General features: G+C 40.5%; 1 protein-coding gene across 1 annotated transcript in view; it reads right to left on the bottom strand.

Annotated features, from left to right (window-relative positions):
- The window catches only part of RASGEF1B (RasGEF domain family member 1B), a 629,898-nt gene extending 628,865 nt beyond the window's left edge, over nucleotides 1-1,033 (bottom strand). Inside the window, exon 1 of the mRNA XM_075606466.1 lies at nucleotides 609-1,033. Coding sequence (XP_075462581.1) covers nucleotides 609-782 — 174 coding nt within the window. The 5' untranslated portion in view covers nucleotides 783-1,033. The remainder of the gene's footprint in view (nucleotides 1-608) is intronic.
- Between the last annotated feature and the right edge of the window lie 24,969 nt (nucleotides 1,034-26,002).

Raw genomic sequence — 26,002 nt, 5'->3', positions numbered from 1 at the left:
TCTGAAACTCCCATAATAACAACATAAAAAAAACACCAGCACACTGGAATAGAGATGTAATCATCCCAAATCCATATTAAACATTACTAAAAATGCAGCAAATATGAATCATACCGTAAGTAATGCAAGAAGTGAAAAGGAAACTGCAAGGTTTGGGGGTTATTCAATTAATCCCCCTTCTCAAGCCATGCCTGTAGGCTGGGAGACAGTGGGAACAGACAGTACAACAGCAACATTTTAAAACAACAATCCTCTGTCAATTTTGGGAAGCTGCAGTAGTCTAAAAACGAACAGAGAAACACAGCATCAACAACCAATGTACCATGTTCATTTGGAGGGGGTAAAGTATGTGGACATTCCTACCCTTCCCAACCAAGCAAAGCCTTTTTTTAAAAGAGCAACCCATGGATTGCATCCTAGCTCAGCATGCCTATCTCGTTTCTGCCTGCTAAAGCCTAAGGGTGAGCAAAGTTCCTCTGCACCATCATGTTGTAGAGGTTACAAAGCAGACAGCATGCCAGATGAGAGGTCCAGCAATGCAGCATCCCATCCTCCCAAGCAAACAGAATATAACCACTCAGCACTTTTCCATCCCCTTGTGTACTCACCTCAAATGTAGGAGACGCACCCTTGTCTCGCAATGTGCAGCCCAGGAGCTCTGCAAAAAACTTTGCCATATACAAGCAGTGAAGAAGGGTATCTGACCAACAGATATAGCAGTACAGTTGCAGCCAAGTGCTTACAGTATATCCAGAGATCTCCAAATATATGACCTTTTGCATCAAGGAGTAAACTCACAATTGATGCATCCCACCCAGTCTGCTGTGTTGTGATGTTGCACCTGCATGGTATACCTCTGGTCCGGCATTGTGAGGGTGCTGAATGCACTGGGAGTTGAAAAGGATAAATCGTTAGCACCGTCTAGGCTTTTGATGTCTACTCCTAGGCTAGCATTTTCCAGCTGAATGTCACTATTACCATAGTAAAAAAGAAAAGGGGCCCCGCACAGGGGGTAGAAAGAGAGACAACACTGCAGCACCCAGTGAAGACAGAAGACAAGAAAAAAAGAACCACTTTGCTTCAAACTCTTTGGCTTGATAGATTTCCTATGTGGCTACACAGCACAGCAAGAGCCCTGCCAAAGTCCTGCTGCATCCATGTGGCTGCATTTTTACATTGCTTAATGCCTTTGTCCTAGTTACTGTAGCATTGCCCAGAAATCAGTGCCTCTAACATCATCATTATTATTGCTCTCATTATTTCCTTTTCTTTTTCCATGTTAGTTTTTTTTTTTAATTCAATATTTCATCTGATATGCTTCTGATCATGTGCTTAGATGGGCATTTCAAATAAAGAGGATTCAACATAAAAATCTGCATAAAGAAAAGGGAGCCCTTCCTTATAAAAGCCTACAATCTTTCTTCTTAGCCTTGTGTTGTGTCTGTTTAGGAATATCTGTACAGGAAAATCTGTGGTGTACTCTCCTATCTGCTACAGCGCTATCATGTATAGAAAACAATCCAGTCTTAAAATTAGAATTTTAAGCAATTGTGTGATGATTCATTGGATACAGTGTGCAAGTACTTTCTTATTTAGAAATGTAAACTTCCATTTGCTTTTTATACAAGCATCTGCTCTTTCTCGTCTTATACATACTGTAGTTATACAGGTAGCATGACTTTTTAAACTGTCATTCACTGATATTATGTTTAAAAGAAGAGTATTTCCTGCAGTGAAGCCAAGTACCACTGCTTTCTACGGCATCCCAGTTTTTAGGTGATAGTGATGGCTGTGTCTTGAATGCTACAGTATGTTTGGGAACCATAGTCAATTTTGTAAGCAATATTCACTTTTATACTAGAGGCATCGTGTGTTGTTCAACCTTATGGAAAGAGACTGGTATAGAAAAATTTAGTTGTCTGTCCCAAGGCAATAATTGTTAGGCTAGGAGAAAGTCATTTAGGAGAAGTTCCACAGAAATCCATCATGCTCTAATAAACACTTGTTATCGAAATTGGAAACAGGCATTATTTTTCTTAATTTTAACGGGTATCCTCAAAGCTAGTGAGATGTATAAATGACGTCTGTTTGTAAAAGTAGCAGCACTATTAACAGGGATTTTCATGTCTCAGAGATGCGCTCTATAATACACTATATATACACATAGTTCAAACTTTAACGCGAGTTATTAACGCACGCGAGAAAAACGCATTGCTCATGTGCATTACTAAAAGCGAATGCAAACCTTGTTATAATATTGAGAACTGTAACATTTGAACACTTATTAACTTTCCCTTATTTATACTGTCCTTCCTTTATTTTAATTGTACATTAATAACAATTAAATATTAATTAATATTGTTGAGGTAAGTATGGATTTACATTATTGTACACCCATACTTAATACAGTCATTATTACATTATACACTATATTAGCTCACATAAACATATCATTTTAATCACTAAAAACAACAATATCGTTTATGATATATTTCAGGCATTTATATGACATGTATATGATCCCCAATATATATATACAGTGGTCGACATATCACCCAAAAATCTACTCGCCACCTAGTCCCGCCCCTAGCCCTGCCCCCAATCCCGCCCCCAATCCCGCCCCCAGCCCGCTTTTAAAAAAAATACATAAATTGAATAAATTCCTAGTAAGAACAACATTCGATTTTGATATAAGTTTATTTATTGTATTACATTTTACTACAATTAGTCCTTGTTACGTGTGTGTGTATAAATGTCAGAGACAGAGAGACAGGGTGAGAGAGACAGAGGGTGAGAGAGAGACAGAGAGACAGAGGATGAGAGAGAGACAGAGGGTGAGAGAGAGACAGAGGGTGAGAGAGAGAGACAGAGGGTAAGAGAGAGAGACAGAGGGTGAGAGAGAGAGACAGAGGGTAAGAGAGAGAGACAGAGGGTAAGAGAGAGAGACAGAGGGTAAGAGAGAGAGACAGAGGGTAAGAGAGAGAGACAGAGGGTAAGAGAGAGAGACAGAGGGTACGAGAGAGAGACAGAGGGAGAGAGAGAGACAGAGGGTGAGAGACAGAGGGTGAGAGATAAACAGAGGGGGACGGACTGTGGGAGGCAGAGGGCCCGCTGGAGGCAGAGAGACAACGGGGGGACGGACTGTGGGAGGCAGAGGGGCTTTGTTGGTGGGGACTGCTGGAGGCAGAGAGGCTGCGCTACCACCTCCCGCCCCGCGGGTTGACACGGGGACCGGGGGGAAGCGGAGACAGCGGGGGGAAGGGGGGTAACACCCCACTACCACCTCCCGCTCCGCGGGTTGACACGGGGAACGGGGGGGAAGCGGGGACTGGGGGGGAAGCGGAGAATGCAGGGGAAAAGGGAGAACACCCCGCTACCATCTACTATCCTCTTAGCAGGCAGGAAACGAAGACGATGCGCATTCGTTGCCTTGTTGGGAAAAAATTGCTTTAGGCTATTGCAAGAAATAACACACTGATAATAAGGGTCTGGATGATGTATGCAACGCCAGCTTTAGGAAGGTCTTAAATATTGTAGAGTTATTCCCAAGTGCTAACATGAACAAAGATCTGAGAATCTCTGTTGTTAGGTAAACTGCTCATTACCATATGATCTACATATGAGTTAGCCTAAGGTCCATTAAAATGTATATTGCAATATTAATTATTATATTATTATATTATATAATGCAATATTTTTTGCGGTAACGCAAGAGTATCGTAACACAAATCCCCTTTGGGCATACGCGTTACCGATATCGATACGTAAAATGGTGGCTACACTAAAAATGTAACACACCTGTTGATTTATCGCTTAGAAGGGCACTAATGTAAACAAAATCAGAAATCTTATATCAAATTCACCAGTAAGGGTGCCAATTCACTACCCAAACAGGCTTGTGACTCATTAAATGGCACTTTATCATAGTGGCATATTGTATATTTGTTCTTCAATTGTAACTAATTGTTGTTCTTTTATTTGTTCCCAATGATTTCAATTTTTTAATACAGTATGATGCAAAACATACTCGTGATTAATTCCATTTAAGCGTCATGGGATGCAGACTACTTCTTTGTCTAGAATATTACATTGAATATTATAATACAAATGTTTCTGACTTTCTGTATTGTATTCTTTAAACTTGTGAATTTGTAAACATTGCTTTTCTGTCAATAAGGAAAACAAGTGGGAAACCTTTTCTTCCCATGTAACCCTACCCACATTATCCCCCTTTTTCTAATCTTGGTTTTACTAGGCATATACATTACTTTACAAGCCTTTCCCAGTGGAAATGAGATATTTTGTTAGCAAAGTTTGAATTTGTTGCAAACCCTGCATTATTTTTGCATAGAATGGAATGGCACGTTTTAAAGTTTTCCTTTTTCTAAATTAGAAAATTAGGCAACATTCACAAATTAGCAAAAAATGTAAAAAAAAAAAAACCATAATAACTTAGACACTATTCAAAAATTGAATAAAAACCATGAAAAAAAAATAGAAAATCTTTGAAAATTGGAAAAAACAAAATGGAAAAAAATTCAAATTCGGCAATAGTCAGAAATTCCAAAAAATAAATGGGAACATTTTGATAAATATTCTTATTTGTATAACTTAACATGGTATTAAAATTAAGGCAAGACAAACAGTAATTTAACAATTCTAAATCATTCGTAACAAAACATCTTGGCATTTTAGCTATATTTTAAAGTTAGTTTTAGCATTTGTTTATAATTTGAAAGACCAGAACAAATATAAAAATACCACTTGTGAGCACATTGACATTCTCAGCTAGGTCTGCATACCGGCCTGAGACATGTGAATGTGCTCACAAGAGTTTTTTTTTTCTTATTTGTGGAGGGTTTTTAGCACCTTTCCACTCACCATAACTTATTTAAAGACTGTAGAAGAAGAAAACGGGCACTTTGGGGTTTGCAGCAAATAATTCCTTACTATGCCATAAATGGCATAATAAAGAATAATTTGCTGCAAAAATTGGATGTGTCCATTCTCTTCTACAGTTACAGTATCCTACAGGACCAAGCAGAAGACCCCCTCAAGATGAGAGCAACAGTCAGATAAGTCATTGGACTCTTACAAAACCTATGAAAGGAGTGCACAAGAATATTCAATTTCTGATCATAATTTGAAACAAACATGTGTGAAGTTGAATTGTTAAGCTATTCATTATTTTATAGTTTAACATATACAATGATTTCAGTATCCTCTATAAATGAATCACAAATGATTGGAATTACCAAATATTATCATTCTTTCTATTACAATATTTTGGAAGAAATATTGTGCTATCTACAATTTGACCAATTCTAGTTCAGTAACTTTGCCCAGCTCTGCAGTCAAGGCTCTAGTTTACCAAGTGGGTATATTTATTCACTTATAAATGCAAAAGTGGAGGGAAATATGTGCAGAAAACCACTTTGTGATAATCAAATACAAATATTGCATTCATTTTAGTAGTTTTGTTTTCTTTATAAATCTTGTGCCCCTTTTTGGCCTTCTGGTTTTAAGCTGGGAGACTTGGACAAATCGCCCCATAAATATGACAGTTTGGTTATTCAGAAACATCACATTTTATGGCAGATAGGAACCGCTTGGTCCCCCTAGTCTGCCCTATGTGTGAATTCCCTTCTTGCTGCCTGTGTCTGGTTTGCACAGAAGTGTATGCCAGTTTCCCAAGAGAAATGCCCCTCCATTCGAGGCTATAAAATGGGACTCGTTTGGGGGACTCACACAATTCTCCCACTACGTATAAGGTTTATTGGAATCATTATCTTAAAGGAGCAATGTTGTGCTTTTTTCTTGTTTTTTTTTTAAACAGAGATTTGAAGCAGGTGGTCTCCGCAGCTGAACCCCATTTAATTCAGCTCAGGGGACCCCTGCTTCCCAAGATACAGACTTTTATTAAAGGGGGTCCCCGTATCTAGGCAAAGTTTAAAGCTCCCGCATCACGCGAGCCAATAGGAAACCGAACTTGATGACATCTCGACTTCCTATTGGCCGAAGGGACAAGGGAGCTTTGAAACTCTGCTATTATATGAACCCTAGATACCAGCTCCCCCTATGGAGATAAGAATCTCTGGTAAGCATGGGGTCCCCGGAGTTGAAATGAATGGGGGTAAGCTCTGGAAGACACCCTGCTTCAATCCTATGTTAAAAATAAAATTTGCAAAACAAAAATTGCCCGCTTTGATTGCCTCTTTAACTCTGAAAATAAATACCATCCAAATAGATCAAATAAATGGATACAATTAAAAAAAAGATAATGCTATGATAATATGTGTAGCACATTTGCTCTGCCAGAACTAGTAGAGTCTGACCCAGCGGGTGGCATTGAGATAGCCAGGGACGGAGGTGGCAAACTAGCGCATGTCCCTTGGCAATTTCATATTTCCCGCTGACCCGGCATTTCATACCGGCTTGGCTCTGATTGGCTACTGAGAAAGTCCCATGCAATTATTGGCTGCTGAGTTTCATGAATGAAGCTCAGAATACTATAAAGAATCTGTGAGTGTAACGCTTGCTCAAACCCACAAACAGGATAAGACCTAAGTACTGAGGTGGGAAGGTTTAGAGCCACACACCCACAACAGCAGAAGCGTGCCCGGAAGGTGGAGGTTAGTGTTGCCGGGTCTGGGCAGGAGAGAGAGGGTTAATCCAGTGATACTTGTCGAGTCCAGGGTTATAGAAAGCTGCGTTGTCGAAGTCCGTAAGCAAAAGGTCTGGGTAGAGGGATACACGTCGTTGAGGGCAAGCCGGGATCAGAAAGCCAGAGAGGGTCCGCAAACAAGCCAGGTCGGTACATAAAGGGTTAACTCTGAAAAACACACTGGAGAGGCTTCACACACAAGGTTCACACAAAGGCTACACTTAGTTATGCTCAGCAATGCAACTGAGCACTAGCAGGATATTTACACAGGAAGGAAGCCAATAGCACAGGGGGGCGGAGAGGGGGCACAGCCCCAGCGGAGAACAGGATAGGTCACAGGAGACGTGAGCTCGTTAGGGATTGATTCGCAGCTGTAGATCGTTGCACGCGTCGCGCATGCACACCGCGCGAGGAGGAGGTGTGGCGTGTCAGAGGGAGCGGAGCCAGGCTCCGTGGTGGCCGCATAAGGGGAGTGCTTGCACGCGCTCTGTAACAGAAGCGGGGTGGCGCGCATGAGTGACAAGGGGAGTGGAGGCAGCAGCAGCGGTACTTTGGTTAAGGGAGGAGGGAACACGCCGCAAGGGACGTGTTCCCCAATTGCTCACAGTGAGTCAATGAGATTTGAGATCTCCAGGAGTAAGAGCGCCGGTGGGCTTTTCAAAGTTGCTCTTGCGTGAATAGCAGAGCAACCGGCTTCGATTTCAAGCCAGAAATGCCTGCCTGCCACAGACTAAGTTCCGATTTTAGTGTCTAAGTTCTCAAAATCGAAATAAGCGGACGTGGCTGGGAATTGTAGACGATTTTAGTTCCAGAGGATTGGTACTTGCTCACGGCCAAGAAAGTCAAAGTTTTCAGAAGAGAAGGGAGTGGTGGCATGTGGAACCAGGAGAATCCGGGCCAAGTCCTGCTCAGGGCAAAACTCTTATTTAGAGTTCCCTGCACCTAGGGAAGTCTAGTTTTCAACTCCAGCCCCCCAGAAGTGTGCCGAATTGGATTACATGTCTTCCCGCTGCAGCAGTTAGGCTCACAATAATGAGGACAGGTAGGGTATCTAATGAGAGTGTGGCAAGTGGGAAGAAATATTTACATGGACCGTGTGGAATATATCAGTGAGAAGGGGCAGAAGAGGTGCTATTTGGTCATCGTACAGATAGAAATGGAGATGTGCTGCTATGGTCATAGGTTCTCCTGCTTAGGAGTGCCCTTTTAAGTCATGTTTTATTTTGTTATTGTGAGGGTCCGTGACAATCGCCGGCGCAACAACTCACCAGTTCCAACCCAGGGAGTCTCGGCCCGCTCCATCTCTCGTGGTGGTGCTGATGCCATTCATCCACCCAGGAACACGTGTAGGTCCCGCGCTGACATGGGTGCCAGTTCTGCTGCTCCCCCTCCCAGGTTCCACCCACAGCATAGCATCGCTGAGACGCGGTGCACGCATACTCGTGGTGGCAAAAACGCCACTGCCAGCCCAGGCACGCGTGCCAGCCCTGCGCTGACTTGAGAGCCAGCTCCGCTGGTCCCGCCCTCAGACTCCGCCCATGATGTGACGTCACAGACGCAGGGTGCGCGTAACCTGGCATCTACTCTGCATTCCACACCTGCGACTGACTCCTCCCCCCCACTCACAACACACCTCACTGGTAACTCCCCTGCCTGCAGCCTTCTCATTGGTGCTACTCCCCTACTTCTACCCTACTCTCCATTCACTCTTTGGCTGAGCATAAACTTGGTTTATGTGCGTTGCGTTAATCACAGTTTTGCCCCCCGTCTGAGCCTAGCCTGCCGTGATTTCCGTTGTCTGACCCTGCCTGTTTTTGGATTCCGCTCTTCTCTGCTCCTGACCCAGCTTACCATCGACCATCCGCACCTCTCCGCTCCTGACCCCGGCTTACCCATGACGATCCGCACCTCTCCAATCCCGACCTTGGCAAAGTACCTGCAATGATCCATACCTCTCCTATCCAGACCTCGGCAAGTATCACTGACCATCCTGACCACTCCTATCCCGACCCGGGTACCTGAAGCATTTTCCAGGGGGGGTGGGGGGTGGGCTCACTGGAGAAGTGCTGCCCAGTTACTGGAGCTTAGGAGTTGGAGCCTCCCCTGGTATAAAAGATGGCTCCCTTCCAAATTTAGTAGGAGATTTCCAAAATAAAACAAATGTCCCAGATGGGGCGATTGGATCAGTGAAAAAACCCCTATTTAACAGCACTCAATCACATAATGTACTGTAAGTGTAAAAGTATATTGTAAGGTTAGAGCTAAGATGTCCATAATGTGATATGATGATAATACTAAAAACACTTTTAATAGTACAAAAAATAAAACACAGTGTGTTAAAAATACCCAAACAGGCAATTAAGCTACAACTAATTGAAGCTTAAAGTGATCAACCTAAAAAGGTAGGATGATGACTGAGGCAGGTAAGCCTATCAAAAATAGAACCTGAGCCTACTAGGAGGAAGAGGGTTCCTAAGCAAACTCGCCCCTCCCACGACCACGCTACAATTGGAAACTATATTAAATTGTAAACAGGAACATAAATAGTGTGTATAGATCAGTACATAGTAACTATGGGTCACTGCAAACGAGTGCACAGCACATGCTGTACATATACAGACCAACCCACCAGATACTTGACATATGTATAGGTGAGGACTGATAGTTGTAATCAGTAATGACAAAATCTGTATACTTATAGGGCAAATAGTGTCCAAGATGTAGTGAACTCTAAGCACACAAAAACACTGATAATGCTAGTGTGATATCCCTGAATGGATAACCAGGAAAAGAGAGATCCATATATAGGCATTAACAAAGTACAATTCTTGCGTTATGGTGATCTCTCAAAGAAGCTCCTACACATGCTCCCTATGTAGTGCCCATAAGTGAAAATAGGAAAGGCTCAGTCTGTCCTGGAAAGCGTGTATATAATTACACATAGGTGCCCATGGGATTAGTAACAGCAGCCCCTGGTCTATACACACTATTTATGTTCCTGTTTACAATTTAATATAGTTTCCAATTGTAGAGTGGTCGTGGGAGGGGCGGAGTTTGCTTAGGAACCCTCTTCCCCCTAGTAGGCTCAAATTCTATTTTTGATAGGCTTACCTGCCTCAGTCATCATCCTACCTTTTTAGGTTGATCACTTTAAGCTTCAATTAGGTGTAGCTTAATTGCTGTTTGGGTATTTTTAACACCTTGTGTTTTCTTTTTTGTACTATTAAAAGTGTTTTTAGTATTATCATCATATCACATTATGGACATCTTAGCTCTAACCTTACAATATACTTTTACACTTACATTATGTGATTGAGTGCTGTTAAATAGGGTTTTTTTCACTGATCCAATCGCCCCACCTGGGACGTTGTTCTATCGTTTTAGTGTAGCCTTTCACTCCATTGCACCATTCACACTATCTACATAATTGTTCATTTAGGAGTGCTGGTGTTTTTGTTTTTTCGTTGTGCGAGTTCCAAAATAGCCTGCTCCTCTGCCTCTGGAAGAGCCCTGCAGGATAGAGGAGCTGCATCATCCTAAAACCTGTCCTGTTGTACTCCTCCCCATACCAACACAGAGACTCAGTCCTCCTGAGAGCCAGCAGGTGAGCACAATAGCACCATCACATCACAAGTAACCACAGATATCCCTTTGGGGGGGCATAGGGGTGTTACATAATTATACCTCAATATCCATTCACTTAACACGTTTAAGTAAATCTGTTCTGAAATTTCATAATTTTATTCTGTCTTTCACTTGATAACATGAGAAAAGGGATGCAGAGCATAACATTTTGTTAGGTTTATTTTTTATAGTTAATTATCTACTGTACAAGTTCCTTTATGTTGAAATGTGTTCTTGAGTTTTAAGATTACAGCAATAAGTTTTTTCACCCTGTCTTCTGGAGAATAAGCCAAAACAAGTAGGAATATTTGGGATGTGTGCGCATATTGCTACTCTGACATTCAACACCTATGCTATAAAAGGTGTGCTTTATAAGAACAAATCCTCCCTAAGCCAGCTGGTCAGAAAGCGTATTGCACAACAGATGCTAATGCCAATTATAGACAATAGGGACATACAGTAGCATATGGCACAGCACCCCAAACTCACCTTAGCAAACTAGACACACTCTACAACTCAATATGACACTTTGTCCTCCAATGTAACTACAACACAAATCACTGCGAAATGCTCAAAGAACTAGATTAAGTCTAGGTGCAAAGCAAATCTTTCCACTCTTGCCTTCAAATATTTTCTAGACCAGCTATTCACCTATCTGAACAAACACCGCACCCATTCTACACGCAACTCTTATTAACTGAGATCTGGCTCAAAAACATTGTTTCAGGTCCCAAGGTTCAATAAAGAATCCAGCAGCTCCTCCTTCTATTACTGTGCACCTCAAAACTGGAACGGTGACTCTCAAAACTGCCTTCAGTCTAAGTTCATTCAAGACTTCAGCTGTCTCACATTTTAATCTGGTCTCTAACTGTTACACACGCGATAACATATATTATTCTAAACTGTTAATGAAATGTCTTTAAATATAATGTAAAACCTCTGTTCATTTAATGTAACCATGTATTAAAATCATAACTCTGTGCCCAGGACATACGTCAATATGAGAGAAAACGCTCAATATATTTTTTCCTGGTAAAACATTTTTATTAAAAAAATGTAATAAAAAATGCGAGAAGGGAAAGAAACATATACTAAGGACAACAGAAAAATACGTTACATTCCAAGTCACCATACGGCCAAGTGCAAAAAGAGGATGTTTGCTCAATGTGTAAAAGCAAACAAGATTGGTAATTGAGATCATGCCTTTTTTTCCCATGAGAGCCTGCAAGTACTGAAACTATTGTTATCCATCTTAGAAGTCCTTTTGATAAGTGCAGTAATCTGAATTTTGTTTGCAAAACCACATTCACGTGTTAGATCTATAGAGTCATGGGATATAAATAATTGCAAACAAAAAAGGAACTATTTTCAGATTTCAGATTCTCCTCTAGATCCATATTTTTTTAAAACAGTATCGGCACATATATATATATATATATATATATATATATATATATATCAAAACAAAACAGAAATAATAAAGGAGCGCCTAATGCAACAACCTGCCTAACTGTGAATAAGTAGCCAACTGCGTTGATACAACCTATGGGGTGGCTAAAGTGGAATATTATAATTAAAAAACCCTATGTGATTCTAAGATAAAATGTGTAATAACTTTAATACAAAGTGTACATGACAAAATTGTTAAAAAATGCTTCTGGAAAAAATAAAAATATATGTTGTAATACAAAAAATATCTAGAAAAATGAAAAATATAAAAAATATGAAAAAATGAAAATAAAAACTTTTTCCAAAAAACTATTAAAAACTTTTGAAAAACCTTAAAAGTCACAGAGTCCTGTTCCAAGTGAATGCATCCAGGTATAGGCAGCCCGTTTATAAGGGATCACAACTCCCTAGGAATACCTATGAAAGAAAAAAGAAAAGAAAACAGGCGCACACCTAGTGCATTAAAGTTTAACAATAATTTTATGGAACATTTAAAATCAGACAAATGCCCACTCACAAGTATAGCGTTATTAGAAAGCAGTTATGAGATTGGCCCTCATAAGCCAGTGGTGCCGTTCGAGCCTGTAATGGTGTCCTCTCGTGCGCGGTCTCCTTCTACCGGAAGTGACGCTCACCCGGTCTGGTGTCCCGCACAAAACGGAAGTCCCTCCAGGAAACCGAGGCCTCTCCTGACTGCCTCTAGCTGCTGCACCACCAATCAAGCCAACCGATGTGTCCAATGATCTGCTTTGCTGAGCCTCCCACAAGCTGTGTTCCTCTCGGTCTGCTCTCAGTGGGACAAATGTCTGCTCTGCTCTAGCCACGCCCTACGCGTTTCGTCATCGATGATGACTTCTTCAGGGGATACCCATTGGTTGTATCCCCACAGTATTTATAGTGAGGTTCATTTGCAAACATAATTAAAAACAATTAATCAATTACAACATTAATAAAACACTTTAAACTAGTCCATTGGTACAATTACTAATACTACACTGATCACAATGGACAAGTTCTAAGGACCACACTGTACTATTGGAGAATTTTATAGCTCATAAGATGTTAACAAATATATATGGGTAGAAAAAATGAATATTGTACTGAAACTACCTATTTGTGCAATAGAGATAATTGATAAATGTATTAAATCAATATGTAGTGCCATATAGATATGTGGCTACTAATTGAATTACCAAGTACTTACTAGTTGGATAGAATCAACCATCCTTAATGACAATAGATGACAATTAGTTGTGATTCTATTCACAAAACATGATTAGCAATTTGGAACAAGATTTAATTGAGAGATCCCAAGAATTGGAGAATACTATCAAAACTGAATACCATCAATTAACCCCTTTATAGTATGTTCACCAAACAATGTGCTACATAAATTAAACAAATCAGATCTTAGGGCATGGTATAATACCTGTTGAATGATCCATCTGTGATTGATTGCAATTGGAGTCAGAGGTGGAGCAAAGAAGATGGTTTAAACAAGAACAGAAGAATGCTCAGAAAGGCTAGCAATGAAGTGATGAAGTGACTATGTATAAATGGTGTATAATATATGTGATATTAAATATTAAAGTGTTTGTGATGTAGTAATAGAGTGAAATGGAAAAATAGTAATGATAAATTATATTAATATAAAGATTAGATATTAAAGTGATTGGATGATGTGTGTGTGTAGGTAATTATCCAAATATTATAATAATGAAATATAAATGTGAAGTTGATGATATGAGTTAATGTATAAACTCTAATGGTAATGACGTGTAAAATGTATAAAAAAATGAACATATATGTGTGTTGAGACCTGTTTTGGACTCAAACAGACACATCCGCAGTACAATGCATTATTGGGAATATATATAGCCATAATGGAATGCAATGCAATAAATGCCTCAAAAAATTCCTCAAAAAATTCTGTGAAGGATGAATATTTTTAGAGAGTTGACATGTCACCATAGTTCAGAGGGAGTGCCGAAGCACTCAAACCAGACCTCCGAAGGATCACCCACCTGGAGTGATCACACTATGGTGCTAATGTCTATGTGATCATTATGTCCACTTGGGTGCAAAGTATCTAGAATATACATCCAATAGGTCTCCCTCATACACAATCTTTTGAAACGATCACCACCCATAAATGTAGGGGGAATAAACTCGATGCCCATAACTCGTAAGGACCTAGGATCTTTCGAATGTTCATTACAATAGTGGCGGGAGAGATTGTGTGTTAGACACCCATTGATTATATTTCTTCGATGCTCTAAAAACCTCGTGCTTAGGGCTCTTGATGTGCGGCCTACATATTGTAGACCGCACTCACATGATATAAGATAGATCACATAGTCACTAAGGCAGTTGATATATTCTGCTATATCATGTGATGTCCCATTGGAATAAGATTTAAATTTATTGGTTTTTATCAAATGTTTGCACGTTAAGCATCTACTTCTCCCGCATCCAAAGTTTCCCTTAACCCTAATGGGAACAGATCCATCCACTCTACAATTGTTGACTAGCTTGGATGTTTTTAGTTTGCTCGGAGCAATTATTGTTTTTATACTCCTTGCTTTCCTGAAGATCACAGGAGCATGTGTTGGCAACAGGTGACCAATCTCTGGATCGCTAACCAAGATGTTCCAATGGTCATTTATTATTTTCTTAATTTGTTTGGCAGACTGATTGAACTGTGTAATAAACTGAGGTACAGAACCTGTAGAGTTAACCTTATTTTTTGATAATGTTTTACTTTTGGATTTCTCCAATAAAGACACGCGATCCAGTAGACTGGCATCTGAAAACGATTTGTTAACAACTGCCATATCATAGCCTTTTTCCTGGAACTTCATTGAAAGATCTGTACCCTGGGTATAAAAGTCTATGTCCATTGAACAGTTGCGTCTTAATCTGTAGAACTGACTTTTTGGCACATTGTCTAACCATTTTTTATAATGATTGCTACCATATTGTAGGTAGCTGTTCGCAGCCACTGTTTTAAAGTGTGTTTTAGTATGAATAACATCTTGAGGACCCACAAATAGTTCTAAATCCAAAAATACTATGGTATCTGGGTGTGTAATATATGTGAATTTTAACCCCATATTGTTATCATTGAAGGCTTCCAAAATCTCCTCCAGGGACCCCCTCTCACCATCCCAAATAATAAGGATATCATCTATGAAGCGGCCATAGTAGACCAAACCCGCCCCCAGCGCAGCGTTCCCCCAAACATGTGTACTCTCCCACAGTCCCATGTAGAGGTTAGCATAGCTGGGAGCAAATTTGGCCCCCATGGCCGTTCCACAGATTTGCAAATAATACGTGTTTCCAAATAGAAAATAATTGTGATTCAACATAAATTTAATGCATGCTAATAGGAAAAGCCTGTGTGAAGAGTGCAACTCGGAATCTAAATCTAAAAAGTGACTAATTGCCTCGATACCTTTTAAGTGCTCAATACAGGTGTAAAGTGAGGATACATCACATGTAGCCCAGTGATAGGTATCCTTCCACTTGATGTCAGAGATGGAGTCAATGACATGCAACGTGTCCCGTATGTAAGAACGCAATTTGATGACATGGGGTTGTAAATAATAATCCACATATTGGGACACGTTGGATGTCATTGAGCCAATCCCCGACACAATAGGCCTCCCAGGTGGTTTAACTATATCTTTGTGCAATTTAGGAATGTGATAGAAAATAGGGGTTCTAGGGTGTTTAATGTATAGAAATTTGTGTTCCAATTTTGAAATAATCCCTTCAGTGAATGCGCCCCGGAGAAGATCTCGGAACTCCACCTGATAACCCTCTAAAGGGTCCTCAATAAGAGTCTGATACGATGTTGTATCAAGGAGGAGGCGATGGGCCTCACAGAGGTAGTCTGCCCTATCCTGCAGGACAATCGCCCCCCCCTTGTCAGCTTGGCGAACAATTAAATCACCATTACTTTTTATGTTTTGCAATGCCAAATTTTCTTCTTTTGTAAGGTTGTTGTATTTCAGTTCCACATTATCAAGACACAACTGTTCTAAGTCCCTCAGGACTACTGTATAGAATGTTTCAATGAAGCTGCCCTTTTATTGGTAAGGGAAGTATGTTGATTTGGGGACAAATGGTGACGATTTACATTTCAGTGAAATATCCTGATCTAGATCAATTGGGGTTAGATAGGAGTCTAAACATATATTTGAACCTTCTTCATGTATAGTGATGTCCAATAATGAGTTATTGGCTAGATCCTGGTTATCAAGTGCAGATCTTTTTATGGATGGACCCATTAGTTTTCCAATAACACTACCATATTGTGAGGTGTTTATTTGGTCTGATTCTACTAAGAATGATGTCAGGGCATTTATACATTCTTTTTCTTGTGTATTAAATTGCAATTCCGAATGGTCATCTCCTTTCAGGGTGAAATGTCGCATCAATGTTAACTTGCGGATGTATCTATTCAGATCCACGAACAGGTCAAACCTATTGGGTGTACTATTTGGAGCATATGAAAGTCCTTTGGAAAGAAGTGATAAATGATGTGTAGTGAGTGTGTGTGACGAAAGGTTGTAAATACCGTGTTTATGTGGTGTAGCTGCCAACATCTTTATTTTCTTCTGTCCTTGCTTCTTCGCTCCTCCTCTGACTCCCCTGAATCTCTTTTTCTTCGGGGTAATTGTGAATTCTGTTTCTCCCAAAGTGGATATCTCTTTTCTTTTTCTCTCTGTTCTAAAAAAGAAGAAGTGGATTGATGTGATTTGTCAGGTGAAACATGATTTTTTAAATTAGACACCTTACTGGTAGTTTTTGATCTAGCTCCTTCCCTATGTTCCACTGCAATTTGTTCATGGGATTCCCCATTATCCTCACAACCGTCCCCCAAAACAGAGTACCGATTGGAGGTGGAACAACTTGCAGTGGAAGCTGTAGGAGTAACCTTATCCTTCCTATCCATCCTAGCTTCTTTAATTAAAGTGATGATTTCATTTTTTTCTTTCTCATTGGATGTAGGTTTCTTATTTATTTTGGAATCTCTATTCTCCTGTCTATAACCTGAGTTTGATCTACCATACCTACGGTGTTGGAAAGAATCACCCTTCCTTCTCCAATTCCTTACTCTATCATTTGCATAATCATCTTTATCACGTTTGAGTTTGTTTGTTTTTCTATCTATGATTTCTTTCTCAAATGATATTACCCTCTTGTGTACTGTTTCATCCAATCTAATAAATTCCTCCGTACCTTCAAATGGTTTAATAATCTCTTGTACTTGAGCTATCTCCTTCCCTACTTTCTCCAATCTTTCTTTTCTGTAGGAGATCAAGAGGTTAATGAGGGACACTGAGCATGTTTCCAAAATGGTATTCCATTCTTTTGTAAATGTTTCAGGTGCCTCAAATGTTGGTTTTTTTGTTATTCTTAAACCTCTTGGAACTAACTTAATATCTATATAGTTCTGAAGAGAAAGTAGGTCCAACCAATTTCTTGTTTCATCTTTAGTAAAATTCTCCAATTCCTGAAAATAGTTTTTGAGATTTATATTGTTCTCCACAGTATCAGTGGTGTCCTCATTTACAATGTTTGCAAGTTTATTCCTTCTGGCTAAACGTTCTTCACAGTTTTGCATCATTTTAGTGAGTGTAATCTAACACTTTTATAAAAACTAACAATTTACACTAAATGTCACTAACTAAAGTGAGTATAATACTTGAGTTTAAACAGATAATTCCAACAATTCAAGGTTATAGCAATGGCAGCTACCTTTTAAAGTGATATATAACAAAACAAAACAGAAATAATAAAGGAGCGCCTAATGCAACAACCTGCCTAACTGTGAATAAGTAGCCAACTGCGTTGATACAACCTATGGGGTGGCTAAAGTGGAATATTATAATTAAAAAACCCTATGTGATTCTAAGATAAAATGTGTAATAACTTTAATACAAAGTGTACATGACAAAATTGTTATATATATATATATATATGTAGGGGTATCAGTACCGTGTTAGCCGAGCTTCAATAATCAAAAAATAAATAGATGATACTGTTCTGTGGCTAACGAAATGCTTTTATTTGTGCGAGCTTTCGAGATACACTGATCTCTTCTTCCGGTGATGTTACAAAGAATGCTTCATTCATTGTAACATCGCCGGAAGAAGAGATCAGTGTATCTCGAAAGCTCGCACAAATAAAAGCATTTCGTTAGCCACAGAACGGTATCATCTATTTATTTTTTGATTATATATATATATATATATATATACATATATACATAAAAAAAGTATATATATATAAAAGTATGTGTATATATATATATATATATATATATATATATATATATATATATATACTGTATACAAGTGTATATATATATATATATATAAAAAAGTATTTATATATATATATATATATACTCTATCTATCTCTCTATATATATCTATATATATCGATCTATATATCTATATATCTATTTTCTATATATCCAGTGGTGTAAAAAGAAAGTACATCCTCATTGAATTCTATGGTTTTACATATCAGGACATAATAACAATCATCTGTTCCTTAGCAGGTCTTAAAATTAGGTAAATACGACCATAGATTAACAACAACACATGACATATTACACTGTGTCATGATTTATTTAACAAAAATAAAGCCAAAATGGAGAAGCCATGTGTGAAAAACTAAGTATACCTTATGATTCAATAGCTTGTAGAACTACCTTTAGCAGCAAAACTTGAAGTAATCATTTTCTGTATGACTATCAGTCTCTCACATCGTTGTGGAGGAATTTTGGCCCACTCTTCTTTACAACGTTGCTTCAGTTGATTGACTTTTGTGGGCATTTGTTTATGCACAGCTCTCTTAAGGTCCTGCCATAGCATTTCAATCAGGTTGAGGTCTGAACTTTGACTGGGCCATTGCAACTGCTTGATTCTTTTCTTTTTCAGCCATTCTGTTGTAGATTTGCTGGTGTGCTTGGGATCATTGTCCTGTTGCATGACCCAATTTCAGCCAAGCTTTAGCTGTTGGACAGATGGCCTCACATTTGACTCCAGAATATTTTGGTATACTCAATGACTGCAAGGTTCCCAGGTCCTGTGGCTGCAAAACAAGCACAAATCATTACCCCTCCACCACCGTGCTTGACAGTTGGTATGGGGTGTTTGTGCTGATATGCTTTGGTTTGCTTTTCGCCAAACGTGGCGCTGTGCATTATGGCCAAACATCTCCACTTTGGTCTCGTCTGTCCAAAGGACACTGTTCCAGAAGTCTTGTGGTTTGTTCAGATGCAACTTTGCAAACCTAAGCAGTGCTGCCATGTTCTTTTTAGAGAGAAGAGGCTTTCTCCTGGCAACCCTTCCAAACAAACCATGCTTGTTCAGTCTTTTTCCAATTGTACTGTCATGAACTTTAACATTTAACATGCTAACTGAGGCCTGTAGAGTCTAAGATGTAACTCTTGGTTTTTTTGCAATTTCTCTGAGCATTGCATGGTCTGACCTTGGGGTGAATTTGCTGGGACGTCCACTCCTGGGAAGTTTGGCAACTGTCTTGAATGTTTTCCACTTTTGAATAATCTTTCTCACTGTAGAATGATGAACTTTAAATTGCTTGGAAATGGCCTTATAACCCTTCCCAGATTGATGGGCAGCAACAATTGCTTCTCTAAGATCATTGCTGATGTCTTTCCTCCTTGGCATTGTGTTAACACTCACCTGAATGCTCCAAACCAGCAAACTGCTAAAACACTGGCTTTTTTTGAGGTCACACTTGCTGATGATCAATTAATCAAGGGCATTTGATTAGCAACACCTGTTTTCTACTTAGCATCTTAATTCCTATAGAAGCAGTAAGTGTGTACTTAGTTTTTCACACAACTTCTCCATTTTGGCTTTATTTTTGTTCAATAAATCATGACATGGTGTAATATGTCATGTGTTGTTGTTCATCTGAGGTTGTATTTACCTAATTTTAAGACCTGCTAAGGAACAGATGATTGTTGTTAATATGTCCTGATATGTAAAACCATGAAATTCAAAGAGGGTGTACTTTCTTTTTCACACCACTGTGTGTGTGTGTGTGTGTGTGTGTGTGTGTGTGTGTGTGTGTGTGTGTGTGTGTGTGTGTGTGTGTGTGTGTGTGTGTGTGTGTGTGTGTGTGTGTGTGTGTGTGTGTGTGTGTGTGTGTGTGTGTGTGTGTGTGTGTATATATATATATATATATATATATATATAGTTCCCGGAGGATTCACACATCACTGGTTTCCCTGCTGCAATGGTTAACTTTGCTTATAATAGTAGGCATTATTTCACTCTGTTTATTAGGTTTTTCACCAACAGGGTGCCTATTCTGCACATAGGGATTTTCCATGGGCAAATCACCAGGACATACCCGTTTTGGATAAGGATTGGACTATGGACTGTACACTAAGGCTCTTGGACATTGAGCAGGTTTTGCATTAACGATTATCATGTTTTGCCTTTTAGGTGGTTAATGCCCCATTTATCAGTAGTCATTAGATGCCATACCCAGGCTACATATTATGTATCCATTGCAATGGTCTTGTGACGCTTCTGCCACAGCTTTATGCCAGGGCAGTTTATATTGGCCACGTGCCGGGTCCACAGAAACAGCCACGGATTTGATACTAGGTCCACGAGTGACCAACAGCCTTCCACGTCATCATTTTAACATTTATATTTATATTTTTGCACTTAGCACGTTGGAATATTGATTTTTGTATGACAGTGCATGTCTGACCTTGGCCTCATATGCAATTTGTGGTTGGGGCTTTTTTTTCTGTTTGCCACATAAGTGACACTGCAGCAATGAATAGGGACCACAGTTCAGCTCTATGGCTTCTGCCACACACATACATGTGGAGCCTACACACACCACTTTTGGCTTGGGAGCCACCGTGTGAACTTTAATCCCCTTGCAGTGGCTTCCACTATATTTCCTATTGATCTACTAAGTACACCTTGTACTGAGTGCTCACATTGAGGTTACCCAAGGTCAGCACTGCATCTGACATCACGCTGTGCAATCAACTTGATTTGCAGCACCTGTTATTTGTGAGTATTCTAGGGATATATATATGTGTTCACTTCTGTCCTGTAACTGCACCACCTTGACAAAGGTCCCATTCGTGGACCGAAACGTTGGTTGTGTGTTTATTTTTTCAATACACTTGTTCAATTCTGGAGTGCTGCCTGCTGATTTCGTTTCCAAACGGTATCGTATTGCATATATATATATAAAGGGAAGTGTTTGTCTCTCCCCCCTGGTCTGTGTACAGACCACGTGTGCATGTCCTTGATGATTACTTGGAACACCAGGGCCTGCAGGTCATATGTACATGTCTCAGATGCATACGGACACCTGGTAACTATAGACGTTTCTAAACGTACAAGGACTTTCATACACTGGGGAAGCTGAAATTTGGCCTAAGAAAAACCTGTGCTTTACGTTGCTAAAATGTTGGCTGAATAAAAGTTTACCTTATTTTTTCCAAAGCAAGTCTCCTGTCTTCACCTCTGCATGCAACTCCTACAGTTGGTGTAAGAAGTGGGATGCTATAGGTGGTGCCTGGATTTCAAAAGTGGCCCTGGAGACCACCATCAGGGCAAAAAACTATTTGCAACATTTCCTGCAACAGCCTGCACTACACGATTTAGACGGTTACAAAGGCTGACCTGTGAAAACAAGTGCAGGAAAAGTATTGATGCAGCGCCTCTGGAGCTCAGCGGAAGAAACACGTGTAGAGGACACCAAAATAAAGAGCCAAAAATCAAGGCAGAAAAACAAGGAGCACTACACTGGATAAAGTAAGAACCCCTACAGTCTTCCTGGGGAGACTCCTACAGATGGTGTCCCACATGAGGTACAGAGTCTGGGAGTAAAGTCTGCCACACCACGTATGCAGAAATAAAGGTTTTTTTCCAAATGGCCGCGCAACAGGAGTGAAAATGAATCAGAAAGAATGTGGAAAAGTTTTAACTGGTGGTTTTCTTAAGTCCATCCTGCACATCAAGAGTGAGATGCACCAGCAAAATGCCTTTAGGATGTTTGCATTGTGTGCGAAAAAAGACAAGCGCAACTTAAATGTGTTTGTGGAACAAATCTAATAATAAAGATTATACAGTTATAAATAGTGAAAATACAATAATCCCAAATAGGTGCTTGGTACGAAACGCGTAGAGGTCACGACAGGTCATCCTGCGCGTGTTTGCTGGTAAGCTGAGACGGAGCCTGCAGGAGACAGCAGCGTTTTTTTCCATCTCCGCGGTGCTGAGATCCGGATCCTGTGCAGCCACCGCGAGTCTGCTGACTGTCTCAGTGTGAGTGTCCGTTTCCCCTTGCCAGTGCCCAACCTTATGGCGGTTTCTATACAAATCTGTTGATAGGTTGTTTTCATGTTTGTTCTTTTCTTTCATGTGTTTTTATATAAATTTTACTGTATTTGTATACTGTGCAGCTTATGGTTTAGTCACCATCAGGTGTTCTCCTGGGTAGTACTTAGCCGTCCAGCTGCACAGCTGTTCTGAGGTGGGGTTGGATCCCCTCAGAGTTTGTGTGTATTTTTAATAAATTACCTTCCACTAATCCCTGGTGCGCATTTGTGCATTTTTTATTATCTTGTATTTCAGGGTGCCCTCCCCCCTTTTTAATGGGGGTTCACCTAGATTTGAGAGTTTCTGGGGAGACACTTTATGTACATGCTGCAAAGGGATCATCCACACCATCATACAGCACGAGCGCTGAATATCCTGTTTTTTCTACCTTTATGACCTCTTGTTGTGTTTAAGCTCTTAATGAAAATGATATTTTCCGGCATCAAACAGGAGTTGTGGAGAAAGACAAAGCGCAGAGCTACCAGAGGAAGTAAAAGTTAAAAAACACAATACAGAGTGCATGATTTCTGTCTTATTGTAAGAGCATTAATTTATCTAATATTTTAATATAAACATTTTTGCACTATCCTTGCCTCTCCTCTCTTTTACATAAATTGGAAATATCCTGTCACAACTGGATTGTGTCCCCACTCAAGGGATTCAGCAAGAGTATTATCTCTACATGCCTGCTTTGATCTTGTAACATGTGAGTGGGATGACTACTATTTTTTCCCCTTTTTCCATTTTTTCCTGACTTTTTGGAGTATGTGTTCTATATTGTGTTTATTTTTACTTCCTCTGGTAGCTTTGCGCTTTTGTTTTTCACCACAAATAGGATGTTTTGGGTGCCTGGACCCAGGGCACATGGAAGAGTCATGTCCTTTCTGTACATTCTCGAGTATGAGCGGTTGAAACAAGAGTGGGATCATCAATGCGACCAGTATTATCGCCAGCAACAGCAAGACACGTGTGGCGGAAGAGGGAAAAATTCTAAAGTTTTGTCAATGAGTGTGAGCTCAGTACTGCTGATTCCTTAGAGTCTACCAAAAAAAAAAAAAAAAGAAGAAGAAAAATAACAGTTTCTCAACCTGTAGAGGAAGTTACAGAAATGTTTAATGATAAGCCTGCGATGTCAGGAAAGTACACGTCAGAAGGGAGCAAAGATGTTCTGCAGCCTAGAGGGAATGGCGGAATCATCCCGGGAATAGCAGACAGTCCAATGCCGAAGTCATGTACCGTACACAGAAGGTGCCTCTACTTAGTTTTGCTAGTGAGAATCCCTCAACAAATAGTGCCAGGGAAGTGGACCCAGAACAAATCAGTGCTGATCCCCTGACCCGCACTGAAAACGTGCCAGACATAACTGTGACCTTCTGTGTGAATGATTGGATAAATAGCAAGAAACAATGGTTAAGCTACAGAGGTCTCTGTTCGCAGCTTCACTTGGGACTGCAACTTTGAAGATAACAGAGCGTCATTTGCGTAGTGAGTTGGGGAATGTAATGACTGATCTTGAGACGTCAATTACCACCATGAAGGAGAAGCAGAGCCACTCTGACAAAAGTTTTGCTAAACTGAAGCAGAAATATGAGGACGCAGAGGCAGAGATAGGAGTTACTCAAAAGGCAGTCTGCAAGCTCAGGACAAAGCTGGATGTCTCTCAGGAGGAGGTTCGCAGTCTCAACACAAAGGTGTGTACATTGAAATGAAAGATGCATTTGAAAAGGTTCTGAGAGGCTTAGAGACTGTTAAAAGAGAGAGCAGAAGTCTGAAAGAGATTACAGATATGACTGACCCAGTCTGTGCCTCAATTCCAGTCAGTGGAGTGAGTGTTGGTGAGATGAGGTGAACTGGGAGCAGGCTCAGTGGGAGTGTTGAAAGCATGTTTAGTGGGAGTGGTGAGAGGAGGTGTGGAGGGAGAGGTGAAAGGAGGCATGGTGAGAGAGGTGAGAGAAGACATGGAGGGAGTGGTGAGAGGAGGCGTAGTGGGAAAAGTGAGTGGAGGGAGAGGTGAGTGGAGGCATGGTGGGAGTGGTGAGAGGAGGTGTGGTGGGAGAGGTGACAGAAGGAGTGGAGGAGCTTACAGTAGAAGGGGTGGGAGACAGGTTAGAAGAGAAGTAGAGCAGAATAGGGGAATTGGAATTTGGGTCTTATCCACCAGCCAAATCGTGTCACTGTGAAAAGAAAAATCTCGTAAGATGAAAAAGTGTACAGAGGCATACTGTACACTACATACTGTATAAAAAGCACATCAGTGGAACAACTGTATACAGTAATGTACTTACTCGGTTCCGGCCCTGCAGACCATCCTACGAACTTTTGTCTTCCCTTACTCATACCATATGATACGTAACGCATTGCGTGTCACCTGGATACCCTCATTGTCGCAGCCACCATTGAATTCTCATGGTTGTGAATCCCTTCTTTTACATGTGCATTCTTTTAATGCTAGTTTGTTGGGTTATAGTTGCTATTGAGAATGTACTACTCAATGTAGAATGCAGCTTCATTATGCAGACAGTATGCTGTAGCAGTTAAGCTACTGTACAAGTATAGTCCTACTTTTAACACCTTTCCACAATAGACACCCAATCACTAACTCAACCCTACCCAACACCTTGTATTGAATTCAGACAATGAGAAGTGACCTACTTTTGACGCTTTAGCAGAATCAACGTCAGCTGTACTCTAGACTGTATAAAGTCACACAGCAATTGGATTTTCATACTCACAGATATAAAAGGTCTTGATCATAACTCTTCTGCTGACACGCTCTTCTCCATATTTCGCTTCAACAGTGGATCAATCCTGCTTCTACGGACACAATAACCTGCATAGTGCTGTACTAGTTAAAGCACAAGGGACCCTAAGAATACGCGAGATACTTGCCGATAAATACAAAATGAAAATAAAAACTGTCAGCTCCCAAAACTCCAAAGGTCAAGACTCTAGGAGCAATCACCATTGCACCCAGCTCATCCCAACTTGGATCCACCGCCTCTCACTCCAGATTCAGCTAACCCCAACTCTGACCCATTGAACCCCGCCAAGGACCATGCTTCAGTCTAAATGTAACTGGTTCCTTATTCAGGATAGCATGGCATTGTCAAGTGTTTGTTTGTTTTTTGGATAATTGTGATGTCACTATACCTTGCACACCTGTAACCAGGCATGTCACTGCTCATACACAGGAACCTATGCAGGAGCAGAGACTGGACTTAATGACAAAAAAAGCTGTGTGTGCTGTGCACGCGCAAAGTAAGTGAAACTTCTTTGTGTGTTGTCAGCAACATACGTGTGTGTGTGAATATGTGTGTGTGAATATGTGTGTGTGTGTGTGTTTGTGAGTGACAGTGTGTGTGTGACAGGGTGTGTGACACAGGGGGTGTGGGTGGGTAGTCTGCGCTCCGTGTCCTCTTCTCCTCTGCTGGCCATGCGCGACACACTGCAGAGCTCCAGAACCCTCTGCACATGCGCGCCGGAGAACTGAGCAATGCCAGCCGCTTCTGCGCATGCGTGGCGTCCTGCAGCAGCGCCATCACTACTGCGCATGCGCGGCATATGTCAGCGGGCGTGTGGGGGGAGCGGTGGCCGTTAGGAGCGTGACATCATTTCCGTTTCACATTTTCGTCTCCATGAAGGAGTTTTGTTCCATCAAAATTGACTAGGTGCCACTAAAGAAGTTTCACTTAAAAAAAATGTACCTTGTTATAGGGAGGATGAACGAAATGACAAGGCACATGGATGGTCTCTATTCACTTCTAGATAGACTGCTGCAAGAGAGACCATCATATCTTGAGGAAGTATTTATCCCCCCCCCCTACCCAAAAGTGCCTTCAAGCAATACTGAGATCGTGAGAAT

The sequence above is a fragment of the Ascaphus truei genome, chromosome 1 (genome assembly GCF_040206685.1).
Source record: "Ascaphus truei isolate aAscTru1 chromosome 1, aAscTru1.hap1, whole genome shotgun sequence".
Taxonomy (NCBI): Eukaryota; Metazoa; Chordata; class Amphibia; order Anura; family Ascaphidae; genus Ascaphus; species Ascaphus truei.
Note: the sequence above shows the minus strand (reverse complement) of the source record. Positions and strands in the feature narration are given on the sequence as shown.